This window comes from Heterocephalus glaber, unplaced genomic scaffold (genome assembly GCF_053883595.1).
Source record: "Heterocephalus glaber isolate CG9 unplaced genomic scaffold, H.glaber_assembly_v1.0 deba00001531, whole genome shotgun sequence".
NCBI classification, from domain to species: domain Eukaryota; kingdom Metazoa; phylum Chordata; class Mammalia; order Rodentia; family Bathyergidae; genus Heterocephalus; species Heterocephalus glaber.
Genome location: NW_028258329.1, coordinates 5,533,895 through 5,554,348, shown reverse-complemented (window position 1 = coordinate 5,554,348; position 20,454 = coordinate 5,533,895). Strand labels below are relative to the sequence as shown.

The following is a 20,454-nucleotide window of genomic DNA, read 5'->3' as shown; positions in this document are numbered from 1 at the left end:
GCATATAAAAGGCTAAAAATAAACAATTAGATAAAATTCCATTCAAGGAGCTAGGAAAAAACAATACAATTTAAAAGCTGAAGGGATTTTTTTAAAAAAAGGAAAAGTAGAAATTTCTAAAACAAAAAGTAAGGAAACTTAATAATGCAGCCTGGTTCTCTGGAAAAACCTATTTAATAAAAATAATAATTTTTTATTAATCAAGGGAAAAGTGAGAGATGTTATAAATAAGATTAGGAATGATCATTACTATTCATACGGAGGATATATTTTTAAATTATATCACATTAAATTTGTGTCATATATTAGAAAACTTGGGAAAAGTGGATAATTTTCTAGGAAAATTTAATCACCAAAATTTCCTCAAGGAGCAATAAAAAACCTGAGTAGATCTAGTCCTTTAAGAAGCCACCATATCCAGTAAGGCAGACAGCCCAGCTCCTCCGACGTTCCCCAAAGCGGGCGGCAGCGTCCATCACATCTGAACTGTTTCAGAGTCCAGGAGAAGGCAGAAAGTCTCCTAGCTCACCCCACAAGACCAGTGTAACTCTGATACCTAACTTAGACAGTGACATCTGGAAAAACAGAAACCACAGTGCAATCTACCTTATAAGTAAAGATGTAAAACCATACATAAACTATTGCCCACTGCTGCACTGAAAGAACAATACTAATAACCAAATAGAATTTATCCCAAGAATGAAAGAAATTTATTTCAAAGTTATGAAGTCTATTAGTGCAATTTATTACATAAAACAGATTAAGCAGTAAAAGCCAAAAAAAAAAAAAATTCTGTAAATAGGTGCTTTGAGAAAAAAGAACACGTAAAAAATTCAACATCCATTCCTGATCAAACTTCTTAGAAATCCAGAACTATAAAAATATTACCTTAATTTACTAAAGGCTAACTATAGGAAATCTACAGGAGACATGTATAAATGGTATAAAACTAGAAGCATTCCTATGTACATCAAAGAACAGAACCTACAAACCACCATTACTCAATATTCATCAGGAGTCCTTATATATTGAAATAAAGCATGAAAAAGAAATGAGTTATCAATATTAAAGAGGTAAAGCTACCATTATATTTACAGGTAGCTATTATTTATGATGATCTAGAAAGGCCAAAAGAATCAAAGGACAAACAATAGCAACTATAGCATTTAATAAGGTGCCTAGAAACAAAAAATCAACACACAAAAATCAATGGCTTTCCTGTCTCCATTTCAGTAATGACCCATTATGAACATAACCTTAAAAAACAAAACTAGATATAAGCCTAATAAAAAGTGTATAAGATCAATATGGAGAAAGTGATAAAGTTTTTAAAAATGATATAAAAGAAGACCTGAATAAATAAAAACATACCATGTTCCTGGGTGGGAAGACTCAATATTGTAAGGATGTCAATTCTCCCCTAATTAACCTATAATTTCCATGCAATCCCAATCAAAAATCCCAAGGATTTTTAAATGAAATTTGATAAGCAGAGTCTCAAGTTCATCTGAAAGAGAAAATGTGTGAAAATAGCCAAGAAATTTTGAAAAAGAACCATAAGAAAAAAAATTTGTCCTATCAGTTATCAAAAAACAAAAACCTCTCCTAAACTATAATAATTAAAAGTGTGGTATTATTGGGTTTAAAAAGAAATTGAATAATGAAAAATAAGGAAGCGTTCAGCATACACAGGGAATCTAGCCGATGATAAGGGTGCCAACTGGAAATCACCAAATATTAACTTGAGGGGAAATGAAGCTAGAGTTCTCCTTTTCACTATTCATAGAAATAAACTCCATATGGATTAAGAAACTAAAAATAAAAGACAAAAACAATAAAAACCTAAGATAAACTATTTTTCTAAACCTAAGTTTTTTAGAGGAACTACAGGGGAACTGATTTATTATCCTGGGCTTTGCTAAGCTAGATCCTAAACCCGAGTCATAAAGGAAGATGAAGATATTTGACATCATAAAAATTTTAACATATTTTAATGGAAATATTACATACAGAAGGAGAGCACAAATCATCCATGTGGAGCTCAACAACTTCATAAAAATTTAAAATTTCTCTAAAATGAAATATTTAGAGACTCCCAGTTAAACACACAGGTGTAGCCCAGTTTCCACTCTGAAATCAATGACAATAACACGTCCCTCTATGGATTCCCGAGAATGTGTAATTCCTCCCCTGTGCAGGTGATGAAGATGAAGGAGATATGGCTGGGGGTTCTAGTGGCTGGGGGAGTTTGTTTCATAAGCTATAATTCGTACAGGTCCATGCTTCTTTCATTTAATTATTTTTATGTGACAAAACTTATAAGAAATGTGAAATTTCATAAAGAAAAGTTGGTAAACAAAATGATTCCATTTGTATAACTATGTAGTGAAATTTTTAGGAGCCCATCTGTGGTGATTTAAAATTAAGTCCACAAATTCTCTGATACTTTTCTTTTCAAAAGGTGCAATGAAATTTCTCTCCCTTTGCTTAGACTTAATGATACATATCTCACAAATGGAGTACGGCTGAAGAGCTGGTGTGCAACTTTTGAAACTAGGCCATAAAAGACACTGATGCTTCCTCCTCATCTTCTCTCTTGAATCACCTTCAATGAAGGAAGCTAGCTCTTAGGTTACGTGTGTCACTCAAACAACTGTAGAGAAAGGTACACATGATGATCAGTCAATGCCTCCTCAAAGTAGCCAGCAAGGAACTGCAGCACCTCCTCAACAGCCACATAAGTATGGCCCATCTTGGGAGCAGATCCTTCAGCCCTGTTAACCCTTCAGTTGGAGTCATGGCCAACAGCCTAACTACATCTTTATGAGTGACCCAGAGCTAGATTCATTCAGCTAAGCCAGTCTCTATGCTAGAGAACAAATGCTTATTGTTTTAAGGGGCTGCATTTTAGAATGACTATTGTGTGGCAATGGACAGTAATACACAATCTATCTGGTAAAGAAATATAAACCACACATTTTAGTTTCAACAAGAAATTTCAAGTTTAAATTTCAATAATTTAAACTGTGGAAAAGTACTAATCAAAAAAAACTTTTTATGAGCATTAGAGTGCAATCAGAAGGAGGCAAAGGAAGGCATGGATTCAACTCTTGAAAGAAGGGAACCATACTTGCATATGATCCAAGTTTAGATAACTTTTCCTCTCCAGGAACTCTCCATTTATCTTGTTGTAGAGGGGCTAGAACACATTTGGGAAAGTGTTATCTTATCCTTTAATAAGGATATTGGATGGATTTTGGGACTACAGAGTAGCTAGAAGTTGGGAGGAGAGATCTTAGAAAGGAGAGAGCTGCAGAAGAAGGCATATATATCCCAATTCACCACTTGTCTGGCCCCTAAACTACACACACAGTGAACAACACTCTAAAAAGGCCAGGAGGAAACAACAGCTGAAAGGCTAAATGAGCTGAGCAGATACTTTAGCAACTACTCACAGCAGGGGAATACATTTATGGTTTGAATCTTATTAAGTTAGAGGTCTTGGTAAACATTTCAGGTTTTCCATTGAAATACCAAAAGGATGATGTTATAGGAACAAAGACTATGTGCCTGAACTAGGAGATTTTCCCTAAGAGTGGGGGCAAATCCAAGAGACCAACCATAAAAAATGAATAATCAACTTTCTAAAAATTCAAATTTAAATGACTGCTAGAACAAAACTCTAAAGTATTGAGAAAAGGACAACAGAATCCAGAGTCTCTAAAATACAGTATAAAAATGTCTACCATACAATAAAAAATTACTAGACAAGTGCAAAGGAATGTGTGACCCATTGTAAAGGGTAAAATCAATCATTAGAAACATTCTCAAAGGACCTAGAATTAGTACAAAAGACTACAAAAAGTAACTCTTGTAAACCTGTTAAAGAGTTTAAAGACAGATATAATGAGTGAGGAGATGGAGAACTCAGAAGAGATGTGTAAGTGGTAAAATAGAGCCAAATGGAAACCAAAAGACAGAAAAGTATGATATCTGAAAAAATGTTAAATCATTGTATAGAATTAAGAATGGACTGGACACAACAAAAGATAGAGTGAGTGAACCTGAAAACTGTGTAACAGAAATCATCTAATTAGAAGCACTCAGGAAAAACAAAGAAATTTTGAAAATGAATATAGCCTCAATAAGCTGTAAGGGGTATGAAAAAGTCTAACAATTATAACTGATACCCAAAGAGTGCTGAGAGAAAATGGAATTTTAAAATGTGAAAAAAATACCAACAAAATGTTTTCTAAATTTGATTAAAGAAAAACCCACTAAGAAACACAGCAAATGTCAAGCTGTAGTAATGTAAACAAAATTATACAAAAGGATGTTATAGTCCCTGGCAAAGAACAACACAAGAAACATCATGTAAGCAGCCAGAGGAACAAATTACACAAAGGGAAATAGGAATAAGATTGACAACTGACTTCATCACCAGAAACAACAGATGCCAGAAGACAATAGAATAACATCTTCACGTATCCAAAGTAAAGCACGTCAACCTAGAATTCTGTGATTAGCAAAATTTATTTCCAATAGGAAGAGGAAGTAAAGACACTTTCAGATATAATTTGAGATAATTTCTTACCGTCTATGGGAGAAACTTCAGAAACTACTAAAAGAAATTATTTAGGCTGAAGAAAAATAGAAACAAGATAGAAATATGAAGTTAGAAAAAACAAGGAAGATCAAGGGTATATGCAGGTAATTATTATTTCTTTCCGTAAGTATTTCAAAGTAGATTGAGTCTTTACAGGAAGAATAGTAACAATGTCTGTGGATTTACAACATAGAAGTAAAATATATGAAAGCAACAATACAAAGGATGAGAGTAACTTAGATTCATACATTATACATAAAGTAGTATACTATTAATTCCAGATAGACTAGGATAAGCTAAGAAACATATTATGAGCTCTTGAGCAACAATTAAAAAAGAAAAAGATTCAAAGATGTATAATTCCATGGTCAGCTCCAAAGGCATCTTAGAAAAATATACTGTTCTGTGCAAGGATACTCGGAGAGGGAGGCTATCCTATGTCAGGGGCACCCAAAGGTGGCTTTATCCAGGGATGAGCTTTGAGGGAGGGGGAAGGAGAGGGTAAGTGGAGGCTGAAGCTGTGTACAGGTTCCTTGGGTCAAGGGCAGCTTCAACCCCATGCCTGTCTTCCCATGACCAGGCCCACCTCATGTTTCTGGTCCCTAGGTGGTATACCTCCTCCCAGCTCCATGCTGCAGTCCCCTTTGTTTCCTTGGCATTTCCTCCATTTGTAACCAAATCCTCTGACAAGTCAAGTTCACGGCATGCCCCCATGCTTCTACCTCTTGGAGTGCTTGGCCCGCCACTCCTGGGGCTCCCCGTCTGCCCCTGTCATGTCAGAACTTGGCCCTGTACTACCTTCCATGTCAGTACTGTTCACTCCAAAGACATGCTGAGCTCATGGAGGCCCAAATTGTGTGTCATTTCTTTCTTCTCCTCCTTGGTGACTATGCCAGAACTATATGCATAAGACATGCTTAAAGGTATTCTATGCATTAATTTAAATATTCCTGTTTCCAAACTCTGCAAGTGAATGTACTCTCTCTCCAGAATCTGAGACATTTAGGTTTATAATTTTGCAATAAGCACAGAGCTATCTAATAAGAAGAAGCTCGGTTTTTTTCATCTTCTTCTTTTGCATGCTAGGCAAGTGCTCTACCACTCAGCTTCATTCCCAGCCTGCCAATCAGTTCTTTGTGAGTATTACTTCCGCTGACTCCTCCTTACAATCTTACCTACCCACTGGCCCTAGAGAAATCTCTAAAGCCAGTATTCTCAGAGTACCATTGCAGATAATTCTCTGGGGATCTTGTTATAATGCAGATTCTGGTTGATAGGTCTGAAATGGGGGCAAGGATTCAGTATCTAACAGATCCCAGCTGATGCAAATGCAGCCAGTCTAGGGACCTGGAATAACAAATCTCAAACAACTCCAAAGGTGGGATCTACCTGCTCACTCAAAGAAAGAGAAATCATTTCTGGTGACCAAGTGGCTCTGCCAACAGAAGGGTGGGCATGCCTTGCTGATGAGGTCTGCAGTCCCTGAGGCTGTCTGTCACCCTCTCCTCTGGCCCTCTGGGCACCTACTGGGCACTGCAGAATACCTGGTGACTGAGTTGTCACACTGCCAGCATCCAGTGGGGCACTAAAGGACACGAGACCCTTTGCTCCAAAGCCTTACTCTAACCAGGGCAACTTGTCTTAGCAATGTGAGAAGCTAAATAACACAGCCAGATATACCTGGAACAAAGCCAGAGGCACCCAGGGCTGGGCACTGGCAGAGCTGACTCCCTGGGGAGAATCCAGGGGTAGAGGAACTGCTGGTAGGTGGTGCTTCACCAAGCATGGTAGGCATGAGGTGGCTGTGTGTCACAGGTAGACTGAGCCAACTGAGAGAGGGGGAGAGGCAAGGATGGGAAGGGCGTGATCCCATGCATGAATAGGGAAGACTGGGCCCGTCTGGGAGACACTATGATCAATGTTCTGCTGCTGAAGCCACAGGATGGGGAAAGTAGAAGTGGGCCACAGCCGGAGTGGGAGTCGGGCCTAGGAAAGGCCTTAGTGCCAGGGAGACTGTGAATCTGTCTGTGAAAGGACAGGGAGCCACAGGGGGACAGACTTTTAGAGGGGTGGTCTGACAGTGGCTTTTCAGGGAAAACAATGAGCAATTCCTCTGTCCAGAAGTTCCAATCACTTGTTCCACATGCCAGGGCCGCTGAACAGCTGACATGGCTGCTTCTGGCCCAGGGGCCTGGCAGGGCCAGGGCAATAGGACTTGAGGCTGCGGAGCCCTGCAGAAAGGCAGCTCTCAGTGTGGTGCCTGGCCCCAGGACCCCCTGCTCCCGGCTGCCTGCGCCAGGCCTTACCTCCTATTTTTGCATTGTATGCTATGCCCACGATGCAGTACGAGTTGTTTGCTGAAGCGGCAACTTCTCCTGCACAGCGTGTGCCGTGTCTGAAGCAAAAGAGAAAACACAGTGAGGCCCTGGATTGGCATTAAGGAATTCTGTGCACTGCACACAAGTCCGTTTGCCTGAGGATGCCAGTAAAGCCCACTTTCTGCATCCCTGTCATCACCCCTCCTCTAAGAGAGAGCATTGGCACAGTTTTGCACAGCCCTTCCTGCCACCTGCAAATTTCAAGCACTTGCTCATGTCCTGTCTCTCCCGTGATACTTCCCCTGAGTTCCACATCAGAGTTAGGGACACCTGCTCCCAGCACCTGTGTCCGCTCACTTCCCTCTCACAGCACTGTCGCTGGCTCATGGGCATTGATGCTCAAGGCTCAGGCCCTTGCTGTCTCAGCTCAGTGTTTCCCGTGACTAATGACCCATCGCTTGGCCCCCAGGAGTAGCAGCATCAATGCCTGACCGACGGGACGAAAGGAAGAACATGCTGTACTGATGTCTTATGTCTTGTGCCCTGTGTACCTGTAGCACCACACTCAGCCCGACAGCCCTCTCATCATTTCTATGGCCACTTAAGCAGGAGCCAGGGAACGATGCTCTAAATTGAACACTCAATAGCAGCTGGGGGGCGGGCGATGAAGAAATTACCAGAATAACAAATTGCTTTCTCAGTAATGACCCCATCCTCTGATGTGCCACAGTGGGTCAGTCCCTCCAGCAGAGGTCGAAATGTATGGGTGACCCTAAATAGCACATCACAGAGAAGAGTCCATGGAGAACTAGGAACATTGATTCAAATTTAAAGCTGCCTTTAAAAATGGTCCTGGCTCCACGCCCTTGCCCTGTGGAAGGGAGTCGTCCGTCCTCCTGAACTCTCAAAGCCCCAAGGCCAGGGCTGCTTACAGGGCCACATAGCTCGGTGGCTTACGCCAGGACTCAATTCTGCCCTACAAGGGTCACTGCATAGGATATGGATCATACCTCCCTGTGTGACCGTGAGTGATCAGGAAACAGGCCTCTTGCCCTAGGAATCCTTACTGCTAGGCAGGAAGGGCACCTTGGGACATGTGGCAAGGAAAGGAGCCCTCAGGGCTAAGGCCTCCACCACTCTGGGAAGCTAGTGGCTTATTATGTGGGACACAGAAGCTTGGCCCTGCCAGTCTCCCTGCACAGCGTCATGTGGGCACTGGCTTTGAGACTTGAAATGGAATCAACTGCAAGCTGAAACACCACTGCTACAGTGGGGATGCTGTGTGCCCATGGGATAAAGGATTGGTCCCCAGGGTGGCAGTACAGGGCGGTGCTGTGGACCTTTAAGAGGAGCAGCCTTGCAGGAGGTTCCTAGGTCACTGCCGGGTGGTTCTGAAGGGGATTTGGGACCCATGGGCCTGATTCTTTCCTTTTTGCCTCCTAGCTGAGGAGGTGGGCTGTTTTGCTTCATTATGTGACCCACCATCATGTGCTGGATTGCCATGGGGCCAAGGGGGTCAATGAACCATGGGCTGGAACCTCCTACATTGTGAGATATAATAAATCGTCTCCCCCTTGTCAGACACAGGTCTCACTTTGTTGTCCAGGGTGATCTCAAACTTCTGAGCTTAAGTGATCTTCCTGCTTCAGCTTCCTGAATAGCTGGGACCACAGGTGTGTACCACTGTGGTTAGCTTAATCTTTTCTCTATAAGTTAGTTATCTTAGGTGTTGTGTTATAGTGACTGAAAGCGAACTAATGCAGCCATGGTGGGAGGGCACAGGGGCAAGCACCTTGTCAACAGCAGGGAAGGACAAAAGGGCTTTTGTTACTTTCCCATACATACCTTTGAAAGAATGGTTCTTGGGACAAGATGCCAAAGAAGAGACACACAGCCACGGCAGTGGCTGATCCCCAGCCCCAGGGCTGATGTTTACATCTCATAGTCACCTGCTAAGTCCAGGTGGGGCCTGGAGCGATCAGGTATCTTATGCAATGTAAATGACCCTCAAGGTTTCCTGAGCACCCCTAGTGTGCAAATTTCGCCTGTCACCTCATTTACCCCTCCCAACAACCTTGTGAAGCGCTGACATCATCTCCATGGAGAAGCCTTTCAGACACAAAGTCTTAAAAAGGTCCTTCAGTGTGCACAGCCCTGCACAGCCAGTGGGTGGTAGAGCTGGGATTTGAGCTCAGATTTTTCTAACATCATTCCTGCCCTTCCATCTTGCTCATAAGGTCAAGGACGGAGTCACGAAACCTCAGACATGTGACCTGTGCGCTCAGATACTGAAACTATGTCTTAACTCAGTGATTATGTAGACTGGAGATGTAAGGGCAATTCTTTAAAAATATTCCAAGAAAGTTGGAAGCAAGAACATCCATTTCTAGCTGACCAGCAGCGGTGCCAACACTAAAGGAAGGGGCCAACTCCACAGCGGCCACCCTGTGCCAGAAGGGCTATGCAGGCATGGCTTCTGACGCCTGGATGACCCCCGACAGCACCCACCACCTGTCCAGGGGCCCCTGCGTGGAAATTCAACAGCACTTTTGCAGGGAGAGGAACAGGGAAGCAAGGGAAAAGACAAAGTGACGTACTTATTTTCATTGCTGGCATCATATCGAGGAGACGGGTCATAATCATTTCCGTTGACATCGTAACTTGCATAAGAATCCTAGGAATTAAATCTTGGTGAATGAAGAGAGATGGCACAGTACATTACAGTCCTGTTCTAAATTATTTTTATGCTCATCTTGGAAAATAAGGAAAGCTATACACACAGTTTCTCTTTTACTACAACTATTATATTATAGAGAGAGATTGCTTTATTGTGGTAAAGTGTACATTGCGTAAACTCTGCCATCTTTAAATTCAGTGACATTATGCACATTTACATTGCACTGCTATCCATCTCCAGAAAGTTTTCATCTTGCAAAACTGAAACTCTGTACCATGAAACATTAACTTCCCATCCCTCTCTCCCATCCTCCAGTGACCATCACCCTATTTCCTGTCTCCAGGACTGTGACAACTCTAGGGGACCCCTAGAGTAGAATCACACAGCATTTGCCCTTTATCCCTGCCTTGTTTCACTTGGCACAGTCTTCATGGCTTATCCATGTCATCCTATGTAGCAGAACTCTTAAAACTGTATACCTTAATATATATGTTTTTGTTTACACACTCATAGAAACAGTAGTCATATAATTTATCTTCCTTTGAAAACATATCACAAAAGCTTTCCAGTGTTATTGACACAGACTTCAAAACTCATTTCTGTCATATCTATCAAGTAGACACAATATAGTTAGTTAACCACTGTTAGGCATCCACGTTCCTTATTTAATGCATGTATCATATTGACTACATGCCAAGTGCTGTTCTTTACACTGATGAACTCATTTAATACCCACAATAGCCCTAAAAGATAGCAGTCTTATTGACCCCATTGTACATACAGTAACACTGAGGTACAGATAAGTTAAGCTACTTGCTCAAGATCTCAGAGCTAATGAGTTGCAGAGCCAGGACAGGAAGCCAGGCTGTCGGGAGTCCAGAGCCCATGTTTAATCCTGCAGTCGCTCATGTAGCTAGTATCTGTTTGATGACCACCACTATGCACATGCTTCTTGGTTCTCTAGACTCCGTTCCTAAAAGTGTGACTCCTCAAACTCATGATCCAATGTTTCTACAGTCGCCCTCTCTGGTCCTAGGACAGCAGCCTGGGGCAGAATGTTTGTTTTTCCAACCCTCCCCAGCAGTTTCCTTTACTGCTTACATTAATGGGGGATGATCATTTATTTACTGGTTTTTAAGTCTGCATGTATTTAATAGGTAGCATGGTCTAATAATTTTCATGTCAGTTCCAAGTCGTCACTTACATAATTTGGAGCTAGGTCCGGGTGATTCCTCTCTATGCCATCATCCAGGATGGTGACCACCACGTTTTTTCCTGTGTAGCCCCGCTTCCATGCTGCCTGGACGTTCATTTCTGACCGGCAGCGACTGTTCTTGTCACCACAGTGCTGTTTGCATAGAAGACACAAAGCTCCTGATTCGGGAAGGGCACGGGTGCAAAGCCACAGAGGTGCTTGCAAGCCGGGAGGAGGAAAAAGCGGCCCCTGATTTAGACAGCCGAGACCCTGCCTCTCCACCCTGGCTCCTTCTGCACCCAACAACCTGGCTATCAACCTGGGGCGTGCTCTCTCACTCATTTAGCAAGTGCTACAGCCTGCATCAAGCCACTTCCCCACCCAAAGAACCCCCTGGACCTTCAGGGACTTTCAGAAAAAAAGAATCACAAATAAACACCTCTCCAAGTAGGAGTGCCATACCCAAGATGAAGTGTGTCTGTCTGGAGTGTCCTGGGGATTTGGCTTGGTTGAGGGAAATTCAGCCATGCCAGAGACACAGCACTGCAAATGCCCCCGGGCAGGAGGCAGAGAGAGGCCCACACCCTACTCACCATGTACCACATGTTGGACCAAATGGGGTCGTTGAAATAAAGGGTCTGAGGGTCGCTTCGCACCTGTCTCTTCACCCTGCGTTTAACTTTTTGTTGTTGCAGCCATTTCACCTACCAGGAAGAAATAAAGTTACTATGGGTTTTAAAAGCGATCTCCTAATGTTACGTAGCCACTCTATAGGCACCATGTTTCCTTTTGCGAAAACATCCAAGTCATAGTAGATGTTTTAGATGGGACACTCCGAAGGGACATTTTTACTTTTCAAAGTGACAACTTGTTTGTTACATGTAGAGGAGGACCTAATGCTACACTGATAGGTTCTGAAGCTGTTCTACTGAAAAAAAACAAAAACAGAAAAACAAACAGAAAAACGAGACCTTGTAAAGTTGCCAAAAAAGTGACAAGTAATCCTTGTTCCAAGAAAAAAGAAACACATGGATGGGAAAGGAATGAGTGAAGAGAAGGAAGAAACCATTTGGTCAAACTGTTATCAGAAATTGCCTTACAGTGAGGCTATGAATAAGTAAATTATGATAATCCATACATTGAGATTTTCGGCAGACACTAGAAACATGATAGTAAAACATGCACAGAGAAAATTCTAGAAAGGGATACAATAGAAATTGCTATAATAGCAGCAATTTTGGGGAGATGGCAATTGAAAAATTTGTAGTTTTCAGATTTTATAATTTTTAAAAATCGGTATGATTTGCCTTCATAATCAAGGAGAAAGTTTGAGAGGTGGTGTCCATGGTGTGTAAGAGCAGAGAGCCAGGAGCCAGGCCATCTGGATTACGAACTCAGCCCACCCACCAGCTGTGGGATTCGGAACAAGCACTTAGCCTTCTTAGCCAGTTTGCCTATAGAGCAGGACTTGTCCAGCCTGAGCCAGAGGGCTAGTGCTATACTTGAATGGTCTGTAGTCAAATGCTCAGGCCAGTGCCTGGCACAGCACTATTATCATCATTTATGCACACATTCTTTTCAAGTTGGAGAAGCTTACTCATTTTTTTTTTTTTTTTGGTACTGGGGATCAAACTCACGACCTTGCTCTTGCAAGGCAGGCTTGGTGCCACTGAGCTAAATCACCAGCCCTGGAAGTTACTCATTTTTTAAAGAATCTCAAGAAGAAGATTTCATGGGAGCAGAGGTATTTTCTTTGGACTTACTATGGTGGTCTCTCCAGTTCAGGAATGATCAAAGTTAGGGATCACCACAGTGCTAGGGTTCATGATAGGCAGAAGAGGATGAGGATGGGAACCTAGGCTCTGTTCTCAAGGGGTCTGTGCCTCAGTCTGGGACTCCATCAAGGAGGTGAGAGTGTGGTCAGACTCTGAATAGGGTGTGCTGCCTGGAGGAGTCTGATCGGGACTGGGGGAGAGGGACAGAGGAGAGGGAGAGAAAGATAGGAGGAGGAAAAGGAGGAGGAGGAGGAGAGAGCTGAATGTGACCTGGAGGTTACAGGGTAAGGGGAGGGATTACAGCCTATCCTGGAAGCCTGAATGGTGTGAGCATAGGGAGTGAAGGCTTACAGGGCCAACAAGTAAGACTTCCTTTCCTTCTGTCTTGGCCTCGACTTCCCCGGTGTTCCAAGGAAGGAGAGCAGAACACTCCCACTGGCAGCCTCGCAGTCAGTGGCGGGGATTGATCTCAAAGGCATCCTTGGTGTACAGGACAAAATGTTCAGAAAGAAATACCATAGTCTGTCCCTCTCCAATGTGACATGATAAAACACTCACAGACCAGGCCCCTTAGAAACACTGCAAAAAGTTTAAAATCAATTTTAAGTCAGACACTTAAAATGCCACAGCATGAAGTCATAGATAATTTATAATTGCCACTATAGATACTCCTACAGAAAATACAACTATAAAATGAGATATCTTGTTGATAACACCAGCTGATGGCATTTTGCAACTTCCCTACATATTACTGCCTGAAGTAAAAGGCTTTTACCTGGTATAAAATATCTCAGATGATATTTCATAATCTGCTTAACATCCTGTTATGAAATACAGCAGAATGTGGACCCATGGAACCAAGCACTGTGGGATGTTTCATCCCTTGCTGAGCCCTGGCTTCACTGTGATGCCACACAGCACCTTCCAGATGCTGTGCCCACCCGGCCAGAAGAAGGAGGTGAACTCTGCTCTTCTGAGCCCAAGTGAGTGACTCCCACCGCATCAGTTAGGCAATGTGGGAAAGCACGTTTCTGGAAGTCACGAAATAGTTGCCTAGTGGGATGGGAGAGTTTGGCATCTGTCATGGCTTGTATCTAGATGTCTCCCCAAAGCCTCATGCAGTCATAGATGGAGCTTTTCAGAGGTGGTTGGATCTAGAGTGTGTGATGCTGGGATTACGGACGTGATGCTGGGAATGACCCTGGGTGTGAGTGCTACCCCCTAAAGGCAGGTAGCCTGGATAGAATATAAGAAAGAGGGTTGCTGTTGCTGCTTGCTGCTTGCTTCCTCACTACGTCACTGCTTTGCTGTCTTCCTGTCTTCTTCCTGCCATGAACTGTTTCTCCTCTGCGATCCCCCTCTGCCATGCCACCCTGCCTTGGAGCCATAATTGAAACTTCTACAAACTGTGAGCTAAGTCAATCTTTCCTCCTTTAACTTTGGGTGTCAGGTATTTTGCCTCAGCAACAAGAAAAGTAACTAAGACAGCATCTCACCCACTAATCATTGCTGGGCTCTGGGTAAGAGCCCCATGCTGACACACACCTCTCAGGGTGGGCTGTGTCAGCGCCAGGTCCACAGCATAGTTGGGGCACTCCCTATGGTATGATGCCAGCCCTCTTCGATGCCCTGGTGATAGACCTGATCATCACAAGCCTCTGGCTGCCACCAAGACAGTGTTGGTCCAATTAAATCAACCATGATAGATTTGCCAGGTGAGGGGGCTTCTGGATCCCAGCTCTATGGAGATGAAATCCAAGTGGACAGCATGGTCACAGAGGCCAATTTTGCTAGTGGCCACCTGGTCCTCTCCCCTGGGCTCTGGTCACTGACTTGCTCCTTAACCATTCCTAGGCAGGTGCAGTGGGATCACGGATCTTGTTTCTTACCACCAGAAAGAATAAGCCACTTTCCAAATCCAACTTCCCTAATTTCTCTGGACATTGAGCACCCTGTGGTCACTTATTCAGTTGCTTGCTTAACAAAGATGTATTGAGACTTCCTGTATGTTCTGGGAGGAGGAGCAGGAATGTACCTGGTCCGTGCCCAGGACATAGGTGCTTTTCCCTCTACTTCTGTTTGGAGGCAAACCTCTATTTTATTTACCCTATAGGTTAGAGCCCAGAAGCTACCTGGCCTAGCAGGCCAGAGGTGTGCCAGTGACCTAAACCCAAGATGGAAACTTGAACTCACCTGTCCATGCTGAAAGGTTACCCTTGCAGAGGCATGTTTAAAGAGTCTCATGTACATGATAGTGCAACTTATAGTAAAGAGCCATATTACTGAGTGTCTCTAAGCACGTGCCACTCATGGAATTAATTCTTCTGTGGGACTTGCAAACAAATGGTAAGATGGTGAGAGTCATGGGTGGAAAGGAGACTCGATTCTTAGACTATCTACCTACACATGCAGTCATCTGAGTTAGGAGAAGTAATGTGGGAGTCTGTAGGATTTAAAGCATTCTCTCTGTCCTGGGAGGACCAGTATTAATGGGAAGTCACACTGCTTCTCTGGCAGTACACTTAGACTGTCACCTTCCACTGAAGCTTCAATCACAATCCACTTACCAGACACCTCATAATTTCTATGTGGGAGGTTCAGGCTTCCTCTGTGAAAAATGTATGGAAGAATCAGTAGTACACACTGACTTACCTTCCAAGGTCATAGATATACAACTCAGAGAATAAGTCCTAAACCCAAGTATGACTACAAATGAGTAACCTTGCCCCCACCTGTGATTGGATGGATTTGGGATTGCTATGGTTTGGAAGGGTTCCCCTAAGGTCCTTATGTTGAAACCTGGGTTCTCTGCCTATGGTGCTGGTGGGAGGTGAGGCTTAGTGGGAGGAAGTTGGGTCATTGGGTGCATGCCCTTGACAGGATACTGGAACCCTTCCTTTCTCTTTCTTTGCTTTCCAGCCATCATGATGTGAGCAGCTTCCTCCACCACATGTTCGTGCCATGATGTACTGTGCTGCCCCAGGCCCAGAGCAACAGGGGTCAAATAAACCTTTCCTCTTTTTAAGTTTACTTGTCTCAGGTATTTGTCACAGCAACAGAAAACTGACTAATGCAGGGGTGATGTGATTATCCTCTGCTGCCCAGCTCGTCTGTATTCTCTACCTGGACAAGGTCTATGTTCTGTGCACCCCTGTACTTAAGGGTCCTAGGTGATTCAACGCATGTAATGAGGACTCGCTTAATGTTTCCTGGATGCAGACACAAAGTTAGACTTTAGATTTTAAACATGAATACAGTTCAGATTATAAGTATGCTACAACCACAAACAGACTTCTTCCTTTCTGAGTTGAAAATGTTATCAGATTTTAAGTCCTGGGTGATACTTGCTGACTTTTTTGAAGAGGATCACTTATAAGTAAATTGGTACAAGTGCAAGGTGTGTCTGCCAAATGTCACTTACAAACAAAAGTCATGTCTGTTCACAAAAGTGTTTTGATTGCTTTGAAGTCATATTTTGAAAACATAACTTTATTCTGACTTTTTTCCTTTTATCCATTTTTGTTTGTATGTTTCTGGCTAAACATGCAGCATTCTTATCCTAGAAAGGTCTTTGTCCTGGGAATGAATTCTAGGAAGAAAAAAGACTTTATAATCTTAAGGTTACATGAATAAAATTTTTCTTTTGTCTTTGGCTTTGGTTTTGTCCACTGCTGGGGATGGAATTCAGGACCTTGCACAAGCTAGGCCAGTGCTCTACCACTGAGCTACATCCTCCGCCCATTTTCTTTTAAATTTTTTTGGTAGGATACACCCTCCTCCAATTTTCTTCTTAGAAATCAAGTTAAAATTAGGCACCTGTGGAATGTCTTTCTGTAGATAAAATGAGGTAGAATTTAAAGTCACCCACAAAGAGGCAAAATAAACAAGCAGAGCTTTGTGTAGTTGTAATGAGTGGCCCATGGATACCAAGAGTTATCACTGTTGCCGGGTTGTAAATACTGTCCCACTGGCAGCCTTGCCAGTGGTGTCCTTCTTGGGGACCACGGGCACACTACCAGACCAGAGCCCACCTGACACACTGGTCCTGGGTGTGACAAGGGATGAAAGGAAGTGTTTTTGTAATTTCTTCTTACGCGACAATGTTACCAAAGACAGCATGATATTTTGCTTGTGCTCCACCTGAAGTCACCATGTGCCTTCAAGCCCTCATCTGCTCAGGAAGCCTTAGGAAGTTCTGGGGAGCTGGAGACTCCTATAAGGGTGTTCAGAGTCTTTGCTCTGGATGGAGCTAAGGTGACAAAGGATACTCACAGAGACCCTTGCCCGCAGGGGTCCTACACAACATTGTGGGGAAGGGCATACATTTGAATCAAGTTACCAAACTTCCTTAAAGTACCCACTGGCCAGCTCTGTTGAGAGTTCTGCACATGCTCTGTGCTCCATGCATAGCTGGTTGTATGCAGAGCAAGGGAGATAGTTCCTACCAGCTCTCTCTTTGCTTTTTCTTCCTTGGCTTCCTCAAAGCAAAGGATACTTTAATCTGTAACTGTGGGAGGACAAAGGAAATGCCCTATACTATGAGCCAGCCTAAGTGTACACCAGGGCAAATTGAGGTGGAGGAAGTCATGGGTCACCTCCCTAGCATCCAGAAGCCACCAAAACCTAGTCTCCTCCAGGAGCAAACAACCACACTAGGAGTACAGAAAAGAAACCCTTACTCGCTCTCACTGTGTGGAAAGTTGGACATCCTGCCTGAGCCTTCACCTCTAAAGTGTACGTGAGAGTCACCAGTCCATCTCTGAGTGCCTTTTCATTCAATAGTCTTTGAAGCTTAGACCTCAATTCCCAGCAACATTAACTCCTCTGAACACTTTATCAGGCTAACATTCAACCAGCTAAAGAGCTAAATGAGAAGGCCGGCTGGTGAACTTAAAGGGGAACAAATAATGCTCCCTGACAAGCGCACAGCCCCTTACAGGGTGCAAGGTGGTCCTTTCTTTGACAGGCAGGAGTCAATGCATGTGTGAACTGAGTGGGGAACTAAGGCCCCATGGTCCTTCAAAGACTGGAAAGACAGGTGTCGGTCTCAGAAGACCACAGCAACAGTCTGGAAAGTGATGTGGGCAGAGCAGCTGGTTGTTTTCCCTCTGGAGAGAGAGAGCCCACAACCTTTATCACTTTTCCAAGGGCCCTCTGATGCCACTGCGGTTAAGAAGCGCTGAACTAAGCCAGGCTCACGGAGAACAGATGGTACTGCTGTCATCTTTCTGGAGACAGGAGGAACTGTCATTGCCATAGCAAACAAGAGTTAGCTTCATTGGGGCCAGTCCTGGTGTGATGCCCAAGTCCACCTGTGGCCTTGGGATGAGCAAGGGGGATGCCAGACCACTATTCAACCACACAGACAGAACCTGGTGGGCCAGAGCAGTAGAAGAGGAGGAGAAATTGGATGAACCCAATAAATAAGAGATACTCTAACTCAACCTAGAGCCCCATCTTCCCCCTTCCCATGTCACCAAGGCAACAGGGAACCCAGGTCCCTCCCACTTCTACACCTGCAGCCAGAGCAGAAGCTGTATAGACCATGTCTTCATTTCTGCCCAGAAGGTCTCTGCCAAAATGCCAAGAGAGGTCAGTACACACTCTAATTCGGGAAATGGACAGTGGGCACAAAAGCACTTTGGGAAATTAAAGCTATTCGTTCATTTGTAATTTAGTGCTTACTTTCCTAAAAGGAATCAGAAGGTCCCTCTCTCCCCACCGCATGTCACTGGTGTCTGGTCACCAACAACAGAACAAGTGGCCATGGCCATTTCATCTATTGGTATGGCTGGAATACGTCCCTCCCCACAGTCTTGTGTCCAAGTTCCAGGCCCCAACAACTCAGAGAGAGACTCTGGAGATGGAACTCAGCCTCACACATGCTAGGCAAGTCCTCTAGCGCAGAGCTACATCCCGCTCAGTCCCTGGAGATAGTCTTTAAAGAAGTAACTGAGTTACAATGAGGTCACAAGGGTGGGCCCCAGCCCAGTCTGACTGGTGTCCTCATAAGAAGAGGAGATTGGGAGGCAGATGGCACGCAGAGGGAAGACCATGCGAGGACAAGGCAAGAATGCAGCCATCTGTGAAAGACCTCAGAAGAAACCAAGCCTGCTGTCATCTTAATGTCAGACTCCAAGTGTCCGTAATTGTGAGACAGTGGATGTGTGCTTACAGCAATCCTAGGAGTCTAATAAAACCATCGAGGCAGACATTGGTCCCTACGCCTCACATGCAGCCATCAGCATTAGCAATATAGGAGAAGGCTTTGCTAATCCAGGATCCCTTTAGCATTTTTGTTATAATTTTTAACCAACATGAGCCAAAGTTTATATCTAAAATATTTACATAGAAAGAAGCTGACAAGCATGTCCTGCCTACATGAACCTAACCTGTGACAACTGAGATATGTTTCAATAAACATTTACTGGGCTTCAGTCTACTATTTACTGGGTAACTGCTGTACCTACAAGGGAACACCAATGAAGTGTGGTCTGGGCCCTGCAGAACTTCAGGTTGTACTGACAAGAGGTAGGCTCGCGAGCTTCAAACTACAAGCTCCTGTCCGCGGAGCATCTGGGGACCAGGCCAGTTTGCCTTCCCAGCGCCTCTCCTTCTTTCTGAATACTGCACACGCTCCCCAGCCTGCCACCCCTGGCCTCCTGGGAGCCCTCTGCCGCTCCCCTGCCAGCCTTGTCTCTGTCACCAGCCAGATCCCAAGCAAACCGAACTAGTCGTCGTCATGGCCACCAAACGCTGCCATCACTCTGGGGCTAAGTCTAGAACATAAACATGCAACTGCTAGGCAGAGCAGGCCAAGTCTGAGGACTCCGCACAGGCTTCCCGGTAGCAGGGAGGCGAGGGGAGGGAACAGAGCGACATGGGGGAGGTAGGGAGCAGTCTGTGGAGAGGCTCTGAGGAGGGGAAGAGTGACCTCATCCAGACCAGTGAGGCTGGGCTCGGGGGCCACAGGAGCAGACCAAGGAGAGCCTGGGATGGGAGGGTGGGAGGAAACCCTAGGGCCAGGGGCAGCAGGGTGTTTCACAGGGTCCCTTAGCAGCTGGAGAGGGGACCGTGGGGATCCAGGATGCCTACAGGAGGCTGTGCGGAGGTCCAGGGGAGAGGACACAGGAGGTGGGCCGGCCCCAACTGACAGAACAAGCAAGGACAGTGAGACTGGCAGCTTGCGGCAGCTCGTGCCACAGGACGCAGTGCTTCCCTCTGAGGTCAGAGACAGTGGGCCGAGATGAGCACGTTGAGATGCCTTTGAGAGACCAACTTGTAAGTGCCAAGTGGTAAAATACTAAAATGCTGTCTTTTAAAGCAGGAGTCCCCAGGCCCCGGGCCGGGCCGAGGACTGTCTGTAGCTGTTGGGAACTGGGCTTCACAGCAGGAGGAAGCTTGTCTGTATTTACAGCCATGCTGCAGTTCTCACACCACCTCCTGAGCTCCGCCTCCCGTCAGATCAGCAGGGGCATCAGTCTCCTAGGGGCATGAACCCCACTGTGAACTGCACATGCAAGGAATCTAGGTTGCACGCTCCTTATGAGAACCTAATATAATAGAAATAAAATGCACAATGTGATAATAATAAAGTGCACAATAAATGTAAGCTCACTTGAATGATCCTAAACCGCCTCCTCTCCCATCCGTGGAAAAATTGTCTTCCACAAAACCAGTCCCTGGTGTCTCAAAAGTTGGGGACTGCTGTTTTAAAGTATATTTTAAAATTCAAGCTTTTTATCAGTTCACAGTAGCTGTGCCACTCAAACTAGTCAGATTGTGCTGAAAATATAGAGGTAATCCATCCCTGTCATCTGCAATGCCAGAAAGGAGACTGCCCGCTAGGAAGCGGGAGGTCTCCCCCTCCTCACGTGGCAGAT

At 44.5% G+C, this 20,454-nt stretch overlaps 1 protein-coding gene across 4 annotated transcripts in view; it reads right to left on the bottom strand.

Annotated features, from left to right (window-relative positions):
• Pcsk6 (proprotein convertase subtilisin/kexin type 6) overlaps window positions 1-20,454 on the bottom strand; it is a 178,150-nt gene that overhangs the window by 102,537 nt on the left and 55,159 nt on the right. For all 4 annotated transcript variants that reach the window (XM_021264718.2, XM_087188500.1, XM_087188498.1 and 1 more), the window contains exons 3-6: window positions 11,390-11,500; window positions 10,806-10,949; window positions 9,522-9,598; window positions 6,913-7,001 (exon numbers count right to left, since the gene is read on the bottom strand). In XM_021264718.2, coding sequence (XP_021120377.2) covers window positions 6,913-7,001; window positions 9,522-9,598; window positions 10,806-10,949; window positions 11,390-11,500 — 421 coding nt within the window. The remainder of the gene's footprint in view (window positions 1-6,912; window positions 7,002-9,521; window positions 9,599-10,805; window positions 10,950-11,389; window positions 11,501-20,454) is intronic.